At 39.0% G+C, this 22,976-nt stretch overlaps 1 protein-coding gene across 6 annotated transcripts in view; it reads right to left on the bottom strand.

Moving 5' to 3' along the window:
- Positions 1-22,976, bottom strand: part of LOC126752527 (disintegrin and metalloproteinase domain-containing protein 10) — a 364,893-nt gene that overhangs the window by 79,950 nt on the left and 261,967 nt on the right. For all 6 annotated transcript variants that reach the window (XM_050463404.1, XM_050463405.1, XM_050463406.1 and 3 more), the window contains 2 exons: positions 3,069-3,265; positions 2,442-2,949 (listed from right to left, as the gene is read on the bottom strand). In XM_050463404.1, coding sequence (XP_050319361.1) covers positions 2,442-2,949; positions 3,069-3,265 — 705 coding nt within the window. The remainder of the gene's footprint in view (positions 1-2,441; positions 2,950-3,068; positions 3,266-22,976) is intronic.

The following is a 22,976-nucleotide window of genomic DNA, read 5'->3' as shown; positions in this document are numbered from 1 at the left end:
CTAAATTGTATAGCGGAAACAAATATTTCACCGCGAGTTCACTAGAGCAGTTATGTGGAAGTTGGAGCAGTTTGTTGAATACTATCGATAACTTTGTAATCGATATATTGAATAACATCGACAAGTTTGTAATCGATATATTGAATAATATCGATAACATTGTAATCAATATATTTAATAATATCGATAACTTTGTAATCGATATATTGAATAATATCGACAAGTTTAATTAAAAATTTCACACCACTTGTAACAGAGTTTTCAAGTTTAGGAAGTATTGATTAGGCTGAGTAAAGTTATGCTCTCTAAAGTCAAATAGTTATGTATGTGTAAGAAGGCGGCACATACTTTTCGAGTTTATGGTTATATTTTATGAATATAAACTTCTTTTAGTTTGAAAACATTAATTTCATGTGTTTACTTAATAATATCGATAAGTTTTGATCGATAGTAACGACAGTTCATAATTGCACAACACTGTCATTAGAAATTTGTCCCCCTGACAGATACATGTCGATACTAGAATTAAATTTTTAGTGTATAAACATCAAAAAAGTGAAGAATGACCAAAAAGTGAAGTTGTTCGAGATAGCAGGCACTTTAAAGGTATCAACAGAACGTGTGTGACAATGGATGAAATATGGCTTTCACTTCGATCGACGGTCAGCCGAGTGGTCTGCACACGATGAACCCGTTCCAAAGCGTAGAAAAACGCAACGGTCGGCTGGCAAGGTTCTGGCGACTGTATTTTGTGATACGTGCGGCAAAATCACTATTGACTACCCTGACAAAGGGACGACGACGTTATTGGATCGTTTGAAGGACGAAATGGCCGACAAACAACGGCATTTGAAGGAAAAAAATGCTGTTTCACCAAGAAAATACACAAGTCAGTGAAAACGTTGGCAAAAATCTATGAGTTGGGTATCGAATTGGTTCTGCATATACTGTACTCTCTTAATTTGAGCACCAGCGATTTCTTGGCCTCAGATCTCAAAAGACTGCTCACTGAGAAGACATTTTCGTCGAATGAAGAGGTGACCGCCGAAACTGAGGTCTATTTTAAAGGCGAAATCGTGCTACAAAAATGGTATCGAAAAGTTGGAGGGTCGCTGAAATCAATGTATCACTTTTGAAGTTAACTATGTTGAAAAAAAAAGAAATTTGCCCAAAAAATATGTTTTAATATGTATGGTAGACCAGGAACTTTTCAATTGACCTGTTTTAGGTCACAAATTTATTTCGGTGATTTATTTTTATTCCCGCTAGGAGGTTTTTAGCTCATAAAAGTTGGTTCAATCAAGATCAAAGTAGACCCGCAAATTCCACCCAACCAACTAGAGAAAGATGAACTTTGCTGAGAGCGAAGAGCCTACTGAACCTCATACAATTTACAGGGATCCAGCGACTGCGCAGGCCCTAGACCATATATTCAGTAGTAAACCGCAAAAAGATAGCGTTTACCATTCTACAAACAGAAGTGCCTAACTACGATTCAGCTTGAAAATCTAGAGCTAAGGGACACTTCCTGACAATTCACCAATCCAGCAACTTTTCCCGCAAGCTTTAATCTGTCTGTAAAATAGTCAATTGCTTCCCGCAGCACTTATTTCCCACACAGACTATATATAAGTTAGGCGAAGTTTGTGAACCACGTGCCATCGAACGGAACAAATAATTATCGGACGGTGCAATATCTGGGAAATATAGTGGGTGGGGTAGGAGGCAGGTTTTAACGGGCTTAGCAACGTGAGGTCGTGTGTTGTCATGAAACAGAATCACTTTTTGTGCCTCTCCTAGTATTGAGCCCATAAGGAAGCCAAGTTCTATTATTTATATTATTGATAGTATAGGTCCGAATTAAGAGTTGGCACGTAGGAGAGCAGTTCATGGTAAATCAGGAATCATCCCACCAATCACATAGCAAAACTTTTCTAAATTTGTTTCGATCCAGCAGGTTTAGCTCCGCAGCAATGGAAACAGTGCTTACGTGGCGTTCGGACTCGAACGTTTCCCTTATTTTATGGACATTTCGACTTGACCTTCCAGAGCGTGGTGCATCTTTGACAACTTTGAGCCGTGTTCAACTATCTAATTTTTAGTAAGAATCTTTCGTACACCATATAGTTATAACCCGATAACACTTTCACAACGCGAGATACAAATTATTAAAGACAATATTGAAAATAGGGGAGAAATTTTGAAGTGAACGCAACTCTTAAAAACATGCGAATACTATTCAACATAATATTGTCAATATCTAACCATTAAATTCCAATTCAGCGTCACTCTTCCTCCTTCGTCTCACTCATATAAACAAATTATAGTGCTTACTTGCAGTATATTGTGTTTATTCTACATTGGATTACTTACGAGTTGCTTGCGGTGTATAATAACAACAACATTATAAGTGAAAGCAAATAAATAAAAATGCTCCTTACCTTCACGCACGTCCTTGTAAGCATCGTCGACATGCGACTCCTTGTAAATAATGGAATGGAAGCCAGTATTCCGATTGTCATCAGTTTGTCCGTTTTTATGATTTCCTCCGGACGTTGGAGACGCTTTCACTGTTCTCTCAGACGTTGTCCGCATACGCGCCGTTGTTGTGGTGGTTGTTGTTTCTGGCGCTGGCGATGTTGTTGTTGTTGGGCTCGTCGCCGGCGACGTTGATGTTGTTGTTGTTGCTGCAAAATATTGTTCTGCAACGCGTCGCTGTGCCAATGGCATTTGTGCGCCATCCGCAGCTGCTGTTGTTGCATTTGTTGTTGTTGGAAAATATCGTTTGGCATGTTCGACATAATAGGCATCACGTTCTGTTATTATTTTACCCTCGAATACCCCGTCCAGTATGGAACCAAATACATAACTATTACGATCCCCTATCACTTCGCCCTCATAGATGTGATCGGTGGACACATCCAGGGGGAGATTGTTGCTATCATAAAACTGCGAGGAAAAGAGCCGGAAATTAATTTTTTTAGAATTTCAAGTAGATTTTCTTTCGATTTCTTTGAGAGTATCAAAATAAAAAATGAAAAAAATTTTCTTTCGAAATTCATACTCACCTCTAACTTATCACTAAATGTATTTAAATCACGCTTTAGCCTAAGATGGAAGTGTCTTCCGTGTGCTGAAAATTTTAAATCTACATGATGATCTTTGGTCACGGATCGTCTCGCTCTATTGTGACTAGTTCGGATGTGTTCATGATCATAGTTGAGTACTTCATAGTGCGATATGTATTCGTTGAGTCGACGATGATCTGAAAATGGAGGCGCATAAATTAATCAAATGTTACTACTTTAATATAATTTTGAGAAGAATATAGTAATATATTTTATTTGAATTAATCTTTAAGTTTACACTGAAAGCTATACGAAGCCAATGGAAAATGTCAAGAACTACTTTATGTAAGGCTAATTGGCAGTAAAAACGTATCCTAAAACTTTGGTTTAATGTACATAGTACATATGATAAATTTTTTTTATTAAAATAATTCTTTATTATGTGTACTTTTCTGAAATACGAGAAGTGAAAAGGCTTATATAAAATATGCCTTGGTAGATACAAAAACACCTTACAGAACAACGCACCATTGTGGGCAAAAAACAGTAAGAGTTCTTAATTAAAATTTCGAGCGTAAACCCATTCGTCGAAATATTTTTTTTCTAGGATGGTATGACTATCAGTGACATCTGTATCGAATGTCACATCAAAATAATTATTAGTCTTCAATATACACTTGTTTTTTTTTAAGAGTAATAAAGTGCATTCGGCGATTTTAACGATTAGTGAAACTATTCAACAAAGAAGTTCCATTAAATTTCGTACGCGGAATCAAATTTCGGGAGCCGAACCATTCAGAATGTTAGAAAACTCGAGATCTTCTTGGCATCGTTGAATTATCGGAATGATCAAAGAACGCCATTTTAAAAGATCATTTTGGCTTAAGAAAAACGCACGATTGGTATCAAAAACACAATTTTTTTTTTTTCGAAAAACAACGTTTGTGAAACAATGCATTCCGTTTACCATGTTATGAAAGATATTATTACTGGCGATGAGCCTTAGATCTGAAGAAGCAGAAGATCAATCGGCCGAACCTCGTGACAAAGGTGAGCCGAAGCCGAAAAAACCACATCAAAGCAGGTCAACAGAGGTTATGTTGACAGTTTTCTTCGATTAACGAGGTGTGGTAAACTCTGAATCCCTTCCGGCCGCCCAAACTGTCAACAAGGAAATCTATTTGAGTGTTGTGCATCATTTTCGCGAAGCTATTCGTAACAAGCGGCCGGAATTATGAGCCGAGCACTCTTAACTCTTGACTCCTGGCTATCCAGCAAACTCAAATGACCACTCCGGGAAATCAAAGACATTAGATGATTTCGGGGTCTTGATTTAGACAACGACTCGTCCGCTCGCCGTTCAACTCACATGCAACGGTTGCATTTACTTTTTTTTTACATACTTTATTGTAAAATAAGAAAATTTAGTTTTTTAAATAAAAATTTACAATAGGAAAACGATCGATTCTGTGTACACTTGCAGTTTAAGTGTACCGATCCGGGACCAGATGGGTATTCAATTTATATATCAGATCTAACTCACAAACCATATTTCTTTACTTCAGCACAGAGCATATATATATGATTAATTTAACTGACATATCTAACCTATGGCACAAAATCTCAACTATTTAATATTAGATTGTCAAATATCTCCCATCCGTCTTTTTGTTTTTTGAATTTCGCGGCTATGTATCGCGCTACAGAGCTCGTATCTGGCTATACTATACACCTTTGAAAGGACTTGACATAACCAACAAAACGACGCTATGCGTGATTAGTTTGCATATTCCGTTCAGTTATAGATGTGTAGAGTTCACTAACGCCGAAATTCGCGCTATCTTAAAGGTTTGACCGAAAAATACCTTTTGGACCGAATCAACGCCTGCGCTATGCTGTTGAAACGGAACGAACTCTACCCATTTTTGAAGCGGATGGCAACTAGTGAAGAAAAATGGATCATATACGACAATATCAGCGAAAACGGTCGTGGTCGAAGGCCGGCGAATCGTCTCAAACAGTGGCCAAGCCGGGATTGACGACCAGGAAGGTTTTGCTGTGTGTTTGGTGGGATTGGAAGGGAATCATCCACTATGAGCTGCTGCCATATGGCCAGACGGTTAATTAATATCATCTATTGCGAACAACTGGACCGCTTGAAGCAGGCGATCGACCAGAAGCGTCCAGAATTGGCCAACAGGAAGGGTGTAGTGTTCCACCAGGACAACGCCAGACCACACACTTCGTTGATGACTCGTCAGAAGCTACAGGAGCTCGGATGGGAAGTTTTAGCGCATCCACCATATAGCCCGGACGTAGAGCCAAGTGATTACCTCCTGTTCCTGTCTATGGCGAACGCCCTTGTTGGTGTAAAGTTGACCTCAAAAGAGGCTTGTGAGAAGTGGCAGTCCGAGTTCTTCGCAAATAAGGAGAGGGGCTTCTTCGATGGGGGTATTATGAAGTTGCCGTCTAGATGGAAACAGATTATAGAACGAAACGGCGCATATTTGGACTAAATCCGATCACTGTAACACTTTTTATAAAGCATTGAATAAAGAGCAAACAAGCGGAAGGGAAACGTAACGCCAAACTCACCATACCGAACAGACCACGTCCAGCACGCAGTGAAGAAAATACAGCAACCGTAACTGAAAGTGTACGTGAAGGCCGAAGAGTTGATTCGTCGCCGCTTTCAGCAACTCGGACTGACATATGGAACGACTTGGCGCATTTTACGTTGAGATCTTTTATTGGAAGCGTAGAAGGTCCAGCTCTTGAAAAGTTAGAAGAAGATCTGATTTTTTCGAGCGAAATTTTGTTCAGCGATGAGGCACATTTCTTGCTCAATGGGTAATGTAATCAAACACAATTACCGCATTTGGGACGAAGAGCAACCTGAAGAGATTTAAGAGCTGCCATTTCATCCAGAAAAAACAACAGTTTGGTGTGGTTTATGGGCCGATAGAATCATCGGTCCATATTACTTCAAAAATAAACATTAAATATTCCGCATTAAATTTGAATTCCATGTATTTTTTCTTTGAAAAAAGTAGGGACCTCGAAATGGATCACCTTTTATTATCACGTAACTTTCGGTATTATTGTTTAAAAATTTATGTGTTATTGCATTATGAGCTTCTAGTTGCTTGAAGATTACAAAACTACTTTTAAAGACGTCGATGATTGCGATAAACGCCAAAAAAAAAACATAAGTAAAAGATGTGGCACAAAGTATTGATGATTGAGCAAACAGAAAATTATAATTGCGAAGCAAAAAATTACGAAAAAAGTCTGGAATTATTATGACATAAGCGATTTTAGAGTGTAAGATAAAGCAATTCGCCGCTAAAATCAGAAATAGAGAGAATAGATGACGTTTCAGAAGTCTGAGTGGCGAACTATAATATATGGTGTTTTTAGCTTGTGAGAAGAGTAGTTCTTCGCATAAAAGGGCTTCTTCGATTTATGAAGTTGCCGTCTAGATGGAAACAGATTATAGAACGAAACGGCGCATATTTGGACATCGGATCACTGTAACAATTTTGGGCAACTTTTTGTATAAACGCCAAACTCAATAAAAACAGTGAAGAAAATAAGTAAAAGATTGCAGCAACTGGACTGACACGAATTGAAGCGTACATTGAAAAGATGATTTTTTGAGCGAAACAGTGATGAAATTCAACGGGTAATGTAAATAATTGACGAAAGCAAAAGATGACATTTCATCCAGAAAAAAAACAGTCTGGTCCATATTACTTCAAAAAATATTAAATATTCACGCATTAAATTTGAAGCGAAAAAAGTAGGGACCTCGAAATGGATCACCCTTTATTATCACGTAACTTTCGGTATTATTGTTTAAAAATTTAGATATGAAGCATTTTAAAGACGTCGACGACTGCAATAAACGCCAAAAAAAGAACAATAAAAGAGAATAGTTGATGTTGAGCAAACAGAAGTCTGAGTGTGATAAAGCAACTATAAAAATCAAAAAAATGGCGAACTATAATATATTTAGCCGAAGATACACACAGACATATTTATTTAGGTAACCGCAACGAATATTGGGTTAATGGGAAATAAGTGAATCTTGTGACTGCAAGACACATACTTATTGTATTGTAGTATTGGTCGGTATTTACTTGCACTTGCCGACACATGCACACATATATATATGTATGTACTTATATACATTTTCACATACCCACACTCATCTTGAGACAACCTGCTGATCGCTGAAGCATTTTGCCAACTCTTACATCGAGTTAGTTACTTAGTTGTTGCTAAGTTGCCACATGCCACATATTGCCACCGCAATACAATTTTGCCGCCCCAACCATACATTTACGCGCACAAACACACGCATGCTCGAGCGCGCCAAAGTGCCTAATCCAAAGTGCCTGGCTGTGGTTCAACAAGATTGCTGTTGTTGCACACATTTTTACTGTTGTTGTTGTTGTAGGCAATTGCAGGCGTTTCACTTATGCCCAAAGTTGTTGCCAGCTTCATATGCTGCTACCAGCACCACCACCACCACATACCGAACCTTCCGAACGCCGCACATGCCACTGCTGTGTTGGTCGTGCAACACTTTTATGATTTTGTTGCATTACCACATTTGTTGTTGCCAAAGCTGCCCATTTGTCCATTAGCTGCCTGCAACATTTGTCGATTGCACATTATTGTTTCGCTTACGCCAGTGTGGCTGTGTGTGTGTGTGTGTGCGGGTTTGCACCGCAGCTGATTGCCACACTTTTGGGGCGCCACTTAACAAGTTTTTGTGTTGCTGCTGTGATTGCTGTTGTTGTTGTTGCGCTTGGTTGCCCACTTGCTTGCTGGGCAATTTTCCGAGCGACTGCCGCAGTTGCAATCAGTTTTGCTGCAGTTGATTTCAATTTTACAACACGTTTTGGCAGTGCCTGACTTTACTCCCGCCACCGCTGTTGTTGTTGCTGTTGTGTCTTATTGCTTTCGCTGCCACAGCCGCTAACGTCAATAAATATGTTATTGCCGCTGATCTGGGGCACTTGCTTGTGGCCGGGGCCAGCGTACAGGTTCTCATGCGCCATCGCCTCTCCCACTGCCACAATTTATGCGCTATGCCACACCCTCTTGCCGCTTCTGCTTCAGCATGTTTTTCACGCTTTCCCATCTACTCTCCATCTACACTGGGGCTTCTAATTGAGTTTGACCACATTTGGCGCTTAAAAACCGCTTTTCGCCTCACTTATAAGTAAGTGCTCACTTTGTGGCAAGAATGCCAGTAACAACAACAAGGAAGAGCTTAAAGCACGTGCTGTAAAAACAACAAAGATAGGCATCTACATAAGCGTAGCTTTGCTCCAGACAACTTATAGCATTGGCTCTTTTTCTGATCTTACTTCTTCTTCCATCTGTCCTTCTATGGGGTCAGCTACTTTTTCTTCGGGGAAAACAATTTTCTGGAGCGCAAATAACAACAGCGGTGGAAAACTTTTATAATTTACATATTTAATGAGTTTTGTTGGTATTGGTAATTATCATTTGCGAAAGCAAAAGCGATCAGCTGCGCTCATGTCGCGATAGGAATTTGAAAACTCTAAGCAAGCGGAAGAAATTACCTTATTAACTCAGAAAATGACAGTTATTGTCTGTATTAGAAAAGTTTCAGTTTAACATGGCAAGCACCTGAGGTAAAAATTCTAAAGTGCAATTCAAAAACATTAAGCTTCTCTTTTTTTCGTTTTTAAAAACACCTTTCTGATTATTATTAGAACAGGAAAGAGAGGCATTATAAAGCGATATTGAAGAGTCTTTATCACAGCAGCGTCAATAATGAAAGAAATAGAGAAGTGTCGTGCCATCATGGAGCGAAAGTATAGTCGCGGATAAAGCGATTGAAGATGGCGAGCGATGAAAGAGAAAGCGGGTGTATTTATTGTCAAAAGTATATGAATACTGAGGGCTTACAACACAGAGAGGAAGAGAATACAAAATGTATATCAAAAACCTAGTCATCTGTAAGAATGAGACATCGGCTATCCATTATTATTAACAGATTTTGCTTCCAGTTTGCAATCCAAAGAAGATTCTAGATAAGTTACCAACAACTAATATTGCACTTGAGTAATACTCAAGCAATGGTTTCTGGTTAGTGCTTGTTTCAGAATATTCTGGTATTGAACTAATATGAACAAGGTAGACATGGTTCAATTCGCACTGTTGCATTCCAAAAAATCTTCAGACTCTTTATGTAACGGATTTCCCTTTTCAGCCAATTTGAGGTATAAGAGATATGTCTTTCAAACTTTTTCGTAACTGTAGACTAGAAACTGATAGGTCAACATCCACATTATGTATTTATCGATTCTTTAGTTTAGACTTAGAATGTTGTGATTAAGGTCAAATATAACCGTTTTGGTCCATATCAGTCTTCTTGTGGATCTCAATCGAAAGCGTTACGTTTCGGAAAACTTGCAGGTTTTTGATGCTAGAGGCGACTAGTTTTTATGTTACACAGCCGTAAAGAAGTGTGAACTTAACATTGGAGTATGAAAGCTTTATTGACCTTCTTTATATGGTCGGTGACGTCTTCCCTTCGTTAGCATATATAATACTGCCTATGTAAGCAGGAACATATACTCCATGATAATAAGTTAAAAAAGGTCACCCTTTTCAATAAAATACAATACTTGCCTTACGTATTGATTTAAAGACATTTTAAGTTAACATATAAAGCGGCTTCTATTTTTACAAGAAACAAGTCTTTAAATTGTGTTACATTGGTGTTTAACCTTGTTTGAAGTATTTGAGCGATAGAAGCGGCGGTGTATATCGCCTTTGAGTTCTTTTTCACAAAACCTTCAAAAAAAGTTCAAAAAAGAACTAAAAAATTATTGTTAATAACACAACGATTCCCGTTATTAGGTGTTGACTCGAACTATTTCATGCATACTAACATATCATCTTGCCGAAAACTGCGCATAAAATAATTTTCCCCCTCAACAAATCGCTTAGTTTGCGTTTCTTTCCCTCTGGTGTGAAATGGGAAATGAAGAAAAACAAATGATAATGTGCTGAGTAACACATAATTTAAACAAATTAGTATTAACAAAACTACTAACGTAGGCCAAAAAACACACATCTAACAAGCTAATGTATACACTAACAGCTTAACTGCTTTACGGGAATAATAATGGCGACACACATCATGATTATGGTTCGAGAATGCCCGAACCCAAGCTAATTTACATACTCAAGTGGAAATGTTATCCCAGCATAACCCAGCTGCGAATACCTTGAAGCACACACAACTTGGATGTAGATTTTAAGAAAAAATAATCCACACATAAAAAAATGGGGTTGGCTGGGTCGCGTGGGACTATAAATTAGGCGTACACACCTGTCACAATACGAACATGTCACGACACAGGTATGCGGCAATCCCTTCGGGTGTTGTTTTTCGGTGTTTAACTTTGCGATTAATATTCTCGCGCTGAAGGCAACAAGATAATAAAGACCGAAGACCTTTTGTGTGTAAGAAATCTTTTTATACCAAATTTTTGGCACACATTTGCGGTTTATTTGCTTTAAGTTACGTTAATTGTATTTAATTAGAATTAGAGTTTTGATAGAATGGAACCAGACGAAACTGATATTGACAGTTTACTGAAAAATACTATAACTCTGCCGATGAAATTTTAGTAATAAATTTTCTAACCATCCATAACGAAATATTTCAAGATTGATGTTGTTGAAAAATTGAGTTGGAAATTAGTTCTTAACACTAAATCGAGCAAGTGGCACAAGTAACATTCTCAGAGGGGACAGCAATTCCGGAATCGGAATTTCACTTATGTAGATTGATATAATAAGATAGTCCATTTATCTTCGGATTGCAGACGACAAGCAGTTATCATGACTTTTACAGTTTTCACTTCAGGCTTAACTCCAAAATAACTTGTAGAAGTATATTATGGAAAACGAGGTCCTCAATCTACACTACTGGGTCCAAAATTGACTTTATACTATGTTCCCATCAAAAATTTTAAATTATTAGATTACATTTAATCTCTTCACTAATCTAGCCGTTCTCACTGCCGTTGCACAAATGATAAAAGAGATGTTTTTGCCATTCAAGAATTCACATCGCTTAATATTTATTAAAAGAAAACATTGTTATATAGTATTTTGTTATAAAAGCCATCTTCTTTTAAATATTTTCCCTATAATGGAAATAATGGCCGCATTTTTTTCTTTGGGAAACCGATTTTCAGGTGAATTCAGATTCATTGCGTTTAATTCATTTGTTTGTTTACATTTTTTTTCTTTGTAGTGTCTAAATCAGCTGTGATAATGTAATAGATTTCCAATGCGAGTTACAAAGTAGTTAAAACGTCGGAGGAATTCTACTGAACAAAGAAGGGAGTAAGAGAAAGATATATATGTATGTAAGTAGCTAACAGCTATAGGCGTATAGTTAGATCTCTAATGTGGATTTTGGCCAATGTTGGAGTTCCTTCTCAAGATACTGAAGAATATACATGACCTTTAAAAATTAACTATATTCCGTTCGTAGACATATGTGATATGTGCTTTGTTAGGGAATTTAGTTCTCATTTTATTTAAAGTCGTTTAAAACCGCTGTAAGGCGTTCACGATGTAAACGTGAAATAAATTTTAGTGAAGTCTAAAGGAGTTTGTAAATGCTATGACATATTTTCTCCAAGTATATGCCAATTATTCCTATTGGCTGGATCTTCCGCGCGGGTGTCGCTGCTTAAAATGCGTGGTCTCCAGATGCCTCTGGGCTGGTTGAGTAATGACATTGCATAACGAGTAATGACATTGCATAACGAGTCATGTCATTGCATAACGAGTTATGACATTGCATAACGAGTCATGACATTGCAGGCGGACAGTACAAAACGCTAGACGTAGAACCTCCAAATATAAAATTCAATATGGAACCCAAAGAAGCATACGAAAATGAAAAGAGTTCAGCGGGTCAATGCGCTGTGCATAACGGGAGCTCGAAGAACCACCTCGTCTATAGGTCCTCTTTGCCGAAAAGTGTGCGTCAAAATCGGCGGGAATACTGGCTGCACGAGAATTTAAGCATAGTACCTTCGAGCATAGCTCGTTGGATAAAGGCGCTTTAGGGAGCACTAATTATAATAAAGGTATGATAGCGGCGCGCAATATATTAAACATGTATGCAGTGTTACGAAAATGGAGGACGGAGTAGGCATAAGGCAGTCTTCGAAGCTTTCGGAACATTGCAGCATATTTTAGGAAGAAGTCTTTGCTATTGGAAATGCGGCTAGCAACTCTGGAGTTAACATCTACATACGTAGACAGCCAAATCAAGACAATAACTTTGTTTCGCTTATCGGCCGAACTCCCTCAAAAAGAAAGGCAGCTAGGAACAAATGGGTGGCTGATTACAAAACTATAGAATAGTGAACGAGATTGCTAAGAGTGGTGTAGGCTGTAAATTGAAAACGTAATCGATATTGATAAACGCAAACATTGTCTATATAACGATCTGGACAGAAGCTTGGCTAAGAAAATCAAAACGCTATGGAATGATCTGCTAGAGTGCAAAACTGCAAAAGTCATGTGTAAAGTGCTAGATCAGAAATATACAAAGCTCATACTGTCACTCGATATATGGGACTGTAAGAACAAATTGGACTACTCACTGGCCACAGCCTGGTACCTGCACACGACTGTTGAATGGGGCTGAGAGACCGAGAGGGCTACAGGAAATATCAGGAGCAAAGCATCAAGGAAGCAATGGAGGGTCTCTTGTGCATCCCTTGTAACCTAACTATGCCATGATTTGTTTAAGACAGTACTAGTAATATTAGATTAGGTCTCGGTATTAATATCTACTTCGGTTTACGGCTGGATTCTCTTTATAGCAAACGAAAGAATTGCAGCCTTCATAGCATAAGCAAGTAATTGTGCATAGGTTCAAAGGGTTAGCAGAAATCCGCTAGTAAAGGTAGTGTTGTAAGCTCTAGTAATAGTCAAGAATCTAGAGATTTATCAAATTCTTTTGAGGGAATTTTCGCTATAGATTACATATTTCATAAAGGAGTTAAATCTAGACAAACTAGGAGTCAAAATGAGATGATCTTGAATTTTTAATAAGGCGCTTGACTCAGAAATTGAAATACTTTTATTCCAAGCATCACATATGAATTTCATTTTGAGAATATACATTATTCTCCGAGAGAGTACCATAGAGGTAATTCACATTACAAGCACAATTACATTGCCGTACTTCAATTACATTTGCGTTACTTTACTTGTATTTGAGTAAATCATAAATTTATGCGTAGAAAAAAATGATTACGCAAATGCACTTTTTATGAGAGTGTGCAGATAAATAAAATAAGTGCAATAACGGTGTGATAAAAGAAGGTAAACGAAGCTTGGAAAGAAAAACTTCGCCATGAAAATGAATATTCAGGGTGAGTGTGTATGAGTGCGCAGACACTTTCACTGATTACGGGAAGATAAAAGGTGCGCAGAGCGGCAGGAAGTGCGTCGGTAAAGTTGGAAAGTAATAATGAGCCCGCCGCTCTGCCGCCAGTGCGCTGAAGTCACCTTCGCGCGGAAGTAATAACAACAAAAGCCGTCGATGCCAAAAGATGACGAGGAATCTGAAAAGGATGTAACAAAGCAACATGCCAAGTATGCATACACAGCTGCAAAAACACTAAAAAAAAGCATGACAGCGCGCCAATGAATGGCGTAGATGCGAGAGACAAGACAACTCAACTGGTGGGCTGAAATTTATGTGCGCGTGGTTGAATGGCGGATATGTGTTCATGCGAAAATGCCTCAGTATAAGTGCGGGTTAGTAGATGTCTGTGGCGCGTATGGGCACCAAACGCATAGCACGCATGCTGCAAGGATATTTTCTTCACGCAATTTGTATGTGTGTGCGTTGTGCTAGCGCAAAATCACAAAATTTTGTTGAATAAAGAAAAATGCAAATTGTTAGTGGCACAAAATTGTATATAAATACAACAGACTACAAAAATACATATACACATCACTCATGCATACGCACACACAACAACAACTGTGGCAGAAAATTTCGAGTTTATTTGAAAATTCCATAGCCTTTTAGTTGATTTGCTGCCAGGCAGTCAGCCGAAAGCCCTGAAAAGGCGTCTGCATAAAAATAAATATCCACAATAATATACTCAGCATACATCGTCGCAAGCGTAGCAGCAGCGCGCGCGCAATAGAGCGGAAAATATTTAAAGAAATATTCGCAAGAAAATATGCATCCGTTTGCGTCCGTGGAAAATTTGATAAATCATAGCTAAAATGCTACGAAATGCACGAAATTGTGAAGCTTAAGTGATGATTGCTATGGCAAGTGGTGTACAAGGCATAACAAAAAGCGTAAATATAAAAAGGAAAATACTATTTGCTAGACGAAGAGCTGCAATGCCGCACATGTGTAACGGGAAATCAAAGCAAATTTGAGTGGCGGTACGTGATATTTGTCAAAACGAGTATTTGTTGGTATTTTGTATTTATTTTGAGAATGCAAAGCATTCAATTACAGTAACTGGCGAATGGAAATTAAATCTGATAAAACGCATGAAAGACTGGAGATATTTTCAAAGTAAATTAAAGGCAAAAGACGATAGAATGCTGCACCACCTCACTGAGAGAGCGTCATTGGGATGGTATCCAGAATCTTTACTTGAATCTCTTCTTCTTTACTGGCGTAGACACCGCTTACGCGATTATAGCCGAGTTAACAACAGCGCGCCAGTCGTTTCTTCTTTTCGCTACGTGGCGCCAATTGGATATTCCAAGCGTAGCCAGGTCCTTCTCCACTTGGTCCTTCCAACGGAGTGGAGGTCTTCCTCTTCCTCTGCTTCCACCGGCGGGTACTGCATCGAATACTTTCAGAGCTAGAGTGTTTTCGTCCATTCAGACTACATGACCTAGCCAGTGTAGCCGCTGTCTTTAAATTCGCTGAACTATGTCAAAGTCATCGTATAAATCATACAGCTCATCGTTCCATCGAGTGCGATATTCGCTGTGGGCAATGCGCAAAGGACCATAAATCTTTCGCAGAACCTTTCTCTCGAAAACTCGCAACGTCGACTCATCAGTTGTTGTCATCGTCCAAACCTCTGCACCATATAGCAGGACCGAAATTATGAGTGACTTATAGAGTTTGGTTTTTGTTCGTCGAGAGAAGACTTTGCTTCTCCATTGCCTACTCAGTCCGAAGTAGCACCTGTTGGCAAGAGTTATCCTGCGTTGGATTTCTAGGCTGACATTGTTGGTGGTGTTTACGCTGGTTCCAAGATAGGCGAAATTATCTACGACTTCAAAGTTATAACTGTCAACAGTGACGTGAGTGCCAAGTCGCGAGTGCGACGACTGTTTGTTTGATGACAGGAGATATTTCGTCTTGCCCTCGTTCACTGCCAGACCCATTTGTTTTGCTTCCTTGTCTAGTCTGGAGAAAGCAGAACTAACGGCGCGGGTGTTGAGCCGATGATATCTATATCAATATCGTCGGCATAGGCCAGCAGCTGTACACACTTATAAAAGATTGTACCTGCTCGATTAAGTTCTGCATCTCGAATAAATTTCTCCAGCAGCAGATTGATGAAGTCGCACGTTAGGGAGTCGCCTTGTCTGAAACCTCGTTTGGTATCGAACGGCTAGGAGAGGTCCTTCCCGATCCTGACTGAGCTTTTGGTGTTGTTCAACGTCGGTTTACAAGGCCGTATTAGTTTTGCGAGGATACCAAATTCAGACATCACACCATAAAGGCAGGTCCTTTTCGTGCTGTTGAAAGCAGCTTTGAAATCAACGAAGAGGTGGTGCGCGTCGATTCTCTTTTTACGGGTCTTTTCCAAGGTTTGGCGCAGGGTGAATATCTGGTCGGTTGTTGATTTTCCAGGTCTAAGGCCACACCGATTAGGTCCAATCAGTTTGTTGACGGTGAGCTTCAATCTTTCACACAATACGCTCGATAGAACCTCATACGCGATGTTTAGGAGGCTTATCTCACGGCGCAGATTGTGGGGTCCTCCTTTTTATGGATTGGGCATAGCACACTTAAATTCCAATCGTTGGCCATGTTTTCGTCCGACCATATTTTACAAAGAAGCTGATGCATGCTCCTTATTAGTTCTTCGCCGCCGTGTTGAAATAGCTCGGACGGCAACCCATCGGCCCCCGCCGCTTTGATGTTCTTCGGGCGGGTAATTACAAGGGTATGCTCCGGTCTTGAAACCTTCAGTAAGCCACCGCATTTTTTCGTAGAGTTTTCGAGCATTACAGCTGTCGGCCAGCTTGTCAAGCTCTTCATTCTTACGAATTTCGGCCTCTTTCTTTTTCTGTATACAAATGCGTCTCGCTTCCCTCTTCAACTCTCGGTATCTATCCCAACCCGCACGTGTTGTGGTTGATCGTAACGTTGCGAGGTAGGCAGTCTGTTTTCTCTCCGCTGCAACACGGCACTCCTCGTTGTACCAGCTGTTCTTTTTTTCGAAAACCAATGGTTTCGGTGGCAGCTGTACGTAAGGAGTTTGAAATGCCGTCCCACAGTTCTCTTATACCGAGTTGTTGATGAGTGCTCTCAGAGAGCAGGAGTGCAAGCCGAGTAGAAAATCGTTCGGCTGTCTGTTGTGATTGCAGCTTCTTAACGTCGAACCTTCCTTGTGTTTGTTGACGTGCGTTTTTTGCTGCACAGAGGCGGGTGCGAATCTTGGCTGCAACAAGATAGTGGTCCGAGTAGATGTTAGGACCTCGGAGCGTACGCACGTTTAAAACACTGGAGACGTGTCTTCCGTCTATCACAACATGATCGATCTGGTTGGTGACTTTTCGATCCGGAGACAGCCAGGTAGCTTGATGAATTTTCTTGTGCTGGGATCTAGTACTACAGATAACCATATTTCGGGCCCCGGTGAAGTCGATCAGCTTCAACCCATTTGGGGATGTTTCCTCGTGGAGGCTAAATTTACCGACCGTCGCCAAGCACGATTTTAACAACGTGACGGGGGCAGCTCTGATAGGTGCGCACCAAGCGCTCATAGAAGGCATCTTTGGTCACATTGTCCTTCTCTTCCGTCGGGGCATGGGCGCAAATCAGCGATATGTTGAAGAACCTCGCTTTGATGCGGATTGTGGCTAGACGTTCATTCACCGGATTGAATGATAGTACTCGGCGACGGAGTCTCTCCCCCACCACGAATCCCACACCAAACTTGCGCTCCTTTATATGGCCGTTGTAGTGAATGCCACAAGGAACTACTCGTCTCAGTCCTTGTCCCGTCCATCGCATTTCTTGAACGGCGGTGATGTCAGCCTTCACTCTAACGAGGACATCAACCAGCTGGACAGCGGCACCTTCCCAATTAAGGGACCGGACATTCCAGGTGCATGCCCTCAATTCGTAGTCCTTATTTCGTTTGCCATGGTCATCATCAAAAAGGGGGTCGTTCAGCCGAGGCTTGTTGTTGCTTTTGTTGTTCTTTACGTGAATACGCTCCGAAATTTCTTAACTGATTTGCAAAATTCTTTCAATTTCTAATCTTCTAATAAGAGCTCTTTATTTGTATCTAAGCATTTGTCCGTTTCAAACTTAATAACTTCATAAATTTTTAAACTATTCAATTCGGACATTCTATTCGAAAGATATATGAATTTAAAAAAGTGAGTATTAGAAAAAAAAAACTTAAAACGGATTTTCAAACATCTGGTTGACTTTACATTTTTTATATTGGTCAACATGGGGAGGCATCTTAATGAAACTCAGAAGGAGTTTTTGCTATTTTTTTAATTAAAACAAACCTTTAAGTCACAGGCGGCCAATAAGCTTATGAGTTTTGAGAGACTTAGCAAAGCAAGTTTTGATATTTTGAAAAAACTGAATAAAACGAAATATCGTGTGATCTTATTGTACGGACCAAATGAGGAAGAAACATCCGAACTGCTTCCTATTTATCGAATTCCACATTTTTGTTGAGCTTTTCTTAGTTCAATATAAGATCATTTCTGAACTTTTTTAAAATTGGTTGGATAATATTTGAACTGATAAGAAACTTTCAGAATTATTTCGCGATATCTTTCGGCCCATTTCGGTATGTTGCTACAGAGTATTATATTTAGTTTTGTTCACCCAACGGTTGTACGTATCACCTAAAACTAATCGAGATAGATATAAGGTTAAATACTAAATATAAATAATCAAGATGACGGAAAAAATGAAATCCGGTTGACTGTCTGTCCGTCCATCTGTCCGTCCGTCCGTGCAATGAATGAAAAATGAGCAATAAATCATAACTAAATAAGCCAAGGACATTAAATTTTTCTCAACGAGATGGTATGAGAGAGCTTTGAGAGATGAGATCCGGGCGTAATCTACCTACAACCACGCTTACTTCCCATATAGCATAATTTTAAATTCCACTTGATTCGTTCAGTTTCTTGTATATAAATCAAGAAGCAATTAATATAAAGGGATAAAACTTTGCACTAATAATGTCTTTAGTGTGTGTCACCTTATTACCAAAAATTGTTTAAATCCAATAAAAACTGTTCAAGGCCCGAGGTACCGAATATTTAGACCCCGGTACCCGTAGTTGACTTTTGATCCAAAATGTCGGTCAATGTGTGATATAATAACTGAAATTACGGGATAATCCTTCTCTTATATTGGTATGTCTGTATGTCAAAAACGGGTCGAATCGGACCAATACTTTTCTTACCCCCCATATACTTAAAATAAAGATTTTCCAACTTCCGGGTGACTTTACTCTATAAAAATGGTTTTGCACCAAGAGTATAAAATGTTCGGTTGCACCCGAACTTAGTTGTTACTTGTTACTTTTTATTATGTGTATCCGGGATCAAGATTTGTCGCGACTGTTTAAAGTTTGCGATTATATCGGAACTTTTTAAAATTATGAGGCATAAGTTTGAGTCCTGTTTTAGAGAGGTTTCTGTACTTTCTTGAATAAATTATTTTTAAGATTTTTACTTTTCCGGGAAAAATTTATTGTTAAACCTTTTAGCATAAATTATTAAGTCATATAATCACTTTTATAAAATAAATTACATAACATAACTATTATTTTATAATTTTTAAAATAACATCGAAGTTGGTACATTGTAGTCAAACATTTGGTGGACAAAGCTTCACCATATCCAAGTCAATAGAGTTCGCTATGGACGCCTATAATATCGAACTCATTTAAGGTTCTCAACGATTTAATCTTAATCTAATCTTTAATCTAAATCAGCTTAAAGTATAGTAGTTGTGCTTGCTCAGGTAAATTGTTAGTCTATATGTTGCTTAAAAGCAAATATTTCGTAATTCCTTCGCGTTTTGAATGTTCCATTTATCTGGCGCTGTCGGACAATCTGCAAGACAATATCAGAGAAATTAACTTCCGATGCAGTTAAAAAGGTGATGTTAAACACGCTTATGCGACAAAAATTGTATTATTTCGCAATCTTGTGTAGATTAGAAAGACTTTCTCGCCAAATATAAATTTTTAAAGTGCAATGTTTGTGTGTGCGCTCGCTACGAAATAAATCCTTCACCCTGCTCCTAACATAATTTACATAGAATTGCAATTTTTCGCATAAATTGAAAAAAACAAGAGTGAAGCAGGCAATGTAGTATAGCATCATGGCTGTACACATATTGTTTGTAAACAAGGACACTTGTGGCCAAGAAAAGAAAAAATAATGAGCATGTGTGCAAAATACGAGTAACATACATTTCCATACATATATATATACATATATGTATATGTGTGCCCAAAAAATAAGGCGACATTGTATTTATTTTGAAAATTCTTTATTTATTCTTCCCCTTCAAAGTAATCCCAACGGATTTTCCAATCTTCGAAACACTGGTTGTAGTCACTTTCCGGGATGGCCTTCAGTTCCGTCTTCGCTGCGGCTTGAATCTCCTCTATCGTATAAAAACGGTGTCCCCGGAGCGGTCTTTTGAGCTTGGTGAACAGCCAGAAGTCGCACGGCGCCAGATCAGGTGAATACGGTGGTTGCGGAACGATATGGGTTGAGTTTTTTGCGAAATGATCACGAATTACGAAGGCAGTATGGGATGGTGCATTATCGTGGTGTAAAAACCAAGAATTGTCTTTCCACAATTCCGGCCTTTTTAGGCGGATAGCGTTACGCAAACGACGCATAACGTTCAAATAATATTCCTTGTTGACTGTTTGACCGGTTGGAAGGAATTCATAATGCACAACATCACGATAATCGAAGAAAACAGTCAACATGACCTTGATTTTTGAGCGACTTTGGCGCGATTTTTTTGGTCTCGGCTTTCTTTTGGCACGATATTCGCTCGATTGATCGGTTGTTTTCGGTGGTTCGTAAGCATAGATCCAAGTCCCATCGCCAGTTATAATGCATTTCATGACACCCCGGTAGTCGGAAAGCATCGTTTCACACACTTCAACGCGACGCCTTTTTTCCAAAAAATTCAATGTTTTCGGTACCAGTCGAGATTTGACGCGCTTGAGGCCCAAAACATCCTTTAAAATGGTATTGGCTGAGCCTTTCGATATGCCAACTTCATCAGCTAGGTCTCTAATTGTTAATCGACGGTTTTTCAACACCAAATCTTTGATTTGTTGAACGTGAGCTTCGTCGGTTGAGGTTGATGGTCGCCCTGGACGCTCTTCGTCTTCGACACGTTCACGGCCAGCTTGGAACTCACTATACTCATCACCAAAGGCTTTCTGCACCATCCTCAACGTATCCGCAGCAGAATATTGATTCCGTAAACAAAATTTAATGCAAATTCTTTGCTCAACAAATTTCGACATCGCAAAAAACGAAAAGCTCACTTTTAGCAGCTGACAAAACGACACGTATCTCAAACACTGATGAATATTTTGACATGAAATTTTACATAAATGTGACTGACAGTACTACCAACCTAAAAAAAAAAATAATTCTCCAAATCCTTCGACGCGCGCAGTTTAAATTCAAATGTCACCTTATTTTTTGGGCACACACTGTTGGTTTCATAATTAAAGCGAAGCGAGGGTAAAAATTTAGTTTAAAGCTAATTTTTCACTTGTAAGAGTAGTGAAATGATCAAGTAATAATATCAATGAATCTTAGAGACTCGTGATAATTTCAACTTTATGATGCGCTTACCACCAAATTAAATCCAAATTTTACAAAATTTCTAAGAAGTTGGAATTTGAATTTTTTTGCTCTAAAAATTAAAATTTACGCTCCAAATTGCAAAACTCATTTGTGAAAGTTTATCTTGTTGTTCCTAATTATATGTCCACCGCTGTATATGCAGCTCCATTTCAAACATATGCTTTAAGATCTCATACTTTAAAACATTTTCTGTTGTCCTTAATTATATGCACACCACTGTAACTTTTTTTTCGCCCTTAACAGCTCGTAAATATTTCTATGTTGGCTTGTACCTATTTTGTTTTCTGCTTATAAATGAAATAACGCACACATGGAAAATGCATTTATGCGCACAAAACAAGCATAAATTGTTTAGCATACTTGCGGGCGTTGAAGCGTAGCAGGAACTAAGAAAAAACGTTGGCTGCATTTTATAAGTGCACACAAAGAGCAAAGCAAGTACATAATTGTAATTCACCATTGAGAAAAATGTGCTTCATGTTAAGCACTTTTAAATGCATTTGCATGTATATGTGTGCATGTATGTGTTAGTGCCGGTTTTTACTATTCACATATGTGCATAACTTATTGGGTGGGTGCATTGTTAAGGCAACAGATTCCGAATGCGCACAATGTTATTTATGTGGCATGATTTTTCAATTGTGTTCCAATTTCTATATAATTTAAAATAATACCTTCAATTATTGTATTTTTTGTATCTTTATCTTTACATTTGAATACCTTCACCAAGAAGTTCAAGGTTACTGTTAGCAGTAAGGCTGAATGTAATGATTCCACTTTCGAGCTACAGCTTAGGGATAATACAATCAAATGGTACACCGATTGATCGAAAACACCGGAAGGAATTGGAGTTGCAGCACCACGTACTAAACTCTCAATACTTTTTAGAAGTTTACAGAGCATTTTTCAAGCATAAGTTTTTGCCATAAGTAGATGCGTAGAAATAAACCTCCAAAGCAACTATCGTAACTAACGTATAATCATTCTTAGCGACAGTCAAGCGGCACTTAAAGCAATCTCTGCCTATGCGATCAAATGGCTACTGGAGCAGGAGTGTATAGAACGGTTAAACAGTCTATCGGATTGTAACCAAGTTCACCTTATCTGAGTGTACGGTCAAAAAGGTATAGCCGGGAATGAACTGGCTGATGAGCTCGCCAGCTGCGTAGCATACACTAACCTGATAGGACCTGAACCCTTCCGCTTTTTTGCTCTTTATTCAATGCTTTTTAAAAAGTATTACAATGATAGGATTTAGTTAAAATATACGCCGTTTTGTTCGATAATCTATTTACATTTAGACGGCAACTTCATAATACCCCCTTCGTAGAAGCCCACCCCTCCTCATTTGCGAAGAACTCGGACAGCCACTTTTCACAAGCCTCTTTTGTGTTCAACTTTACACCAAAAAGGGCGTTCGCCATGGACAGGAATAGGTGGTAATCACTTGGCGCTATGTCCGGGTTATATGGCGGATGCGATAAAACCTCCCATCCGAGCTCCCGTAGCTTATGACGAGTCATCAACGAAGTGTGTGGTCTGGCGTTGTCTTGGTGGAACACTACACCCTTCCTGTTTGCCAATTCTGGACGCTTCTAGATGGTAGAATTAAGCGTCTGGCTATATGGGAACAGCTCATAGTGGATGATTCCCTTCCAATCCCACCAAACACACAGCAAAACCTTCCTGGCCGTCAATCCCGGCTTAGCC

This window comes from Bactrocera neohumeralis, chromosome 3 (genome assembly GCF_024586455.1).
Source record: "Bactrocera neohumeralis isolate Rockhampton chromosome 3, APGP_CSIRO_Bneo_wtdbg2-racon-allhic-juicebox.fasta_v2, whole genome shotgun sequence".
NCBI classification, from domain to species: domain Eukaryota; kingdom Metazoa; phylum Arthropoda; class Insecta; order Diptera; family Tephritidae; genus Bactrocera; species Bactrocera neohumeralis.
This window is presented reverse-complemented; position numbering and strand designations above follow the sequence as displayed.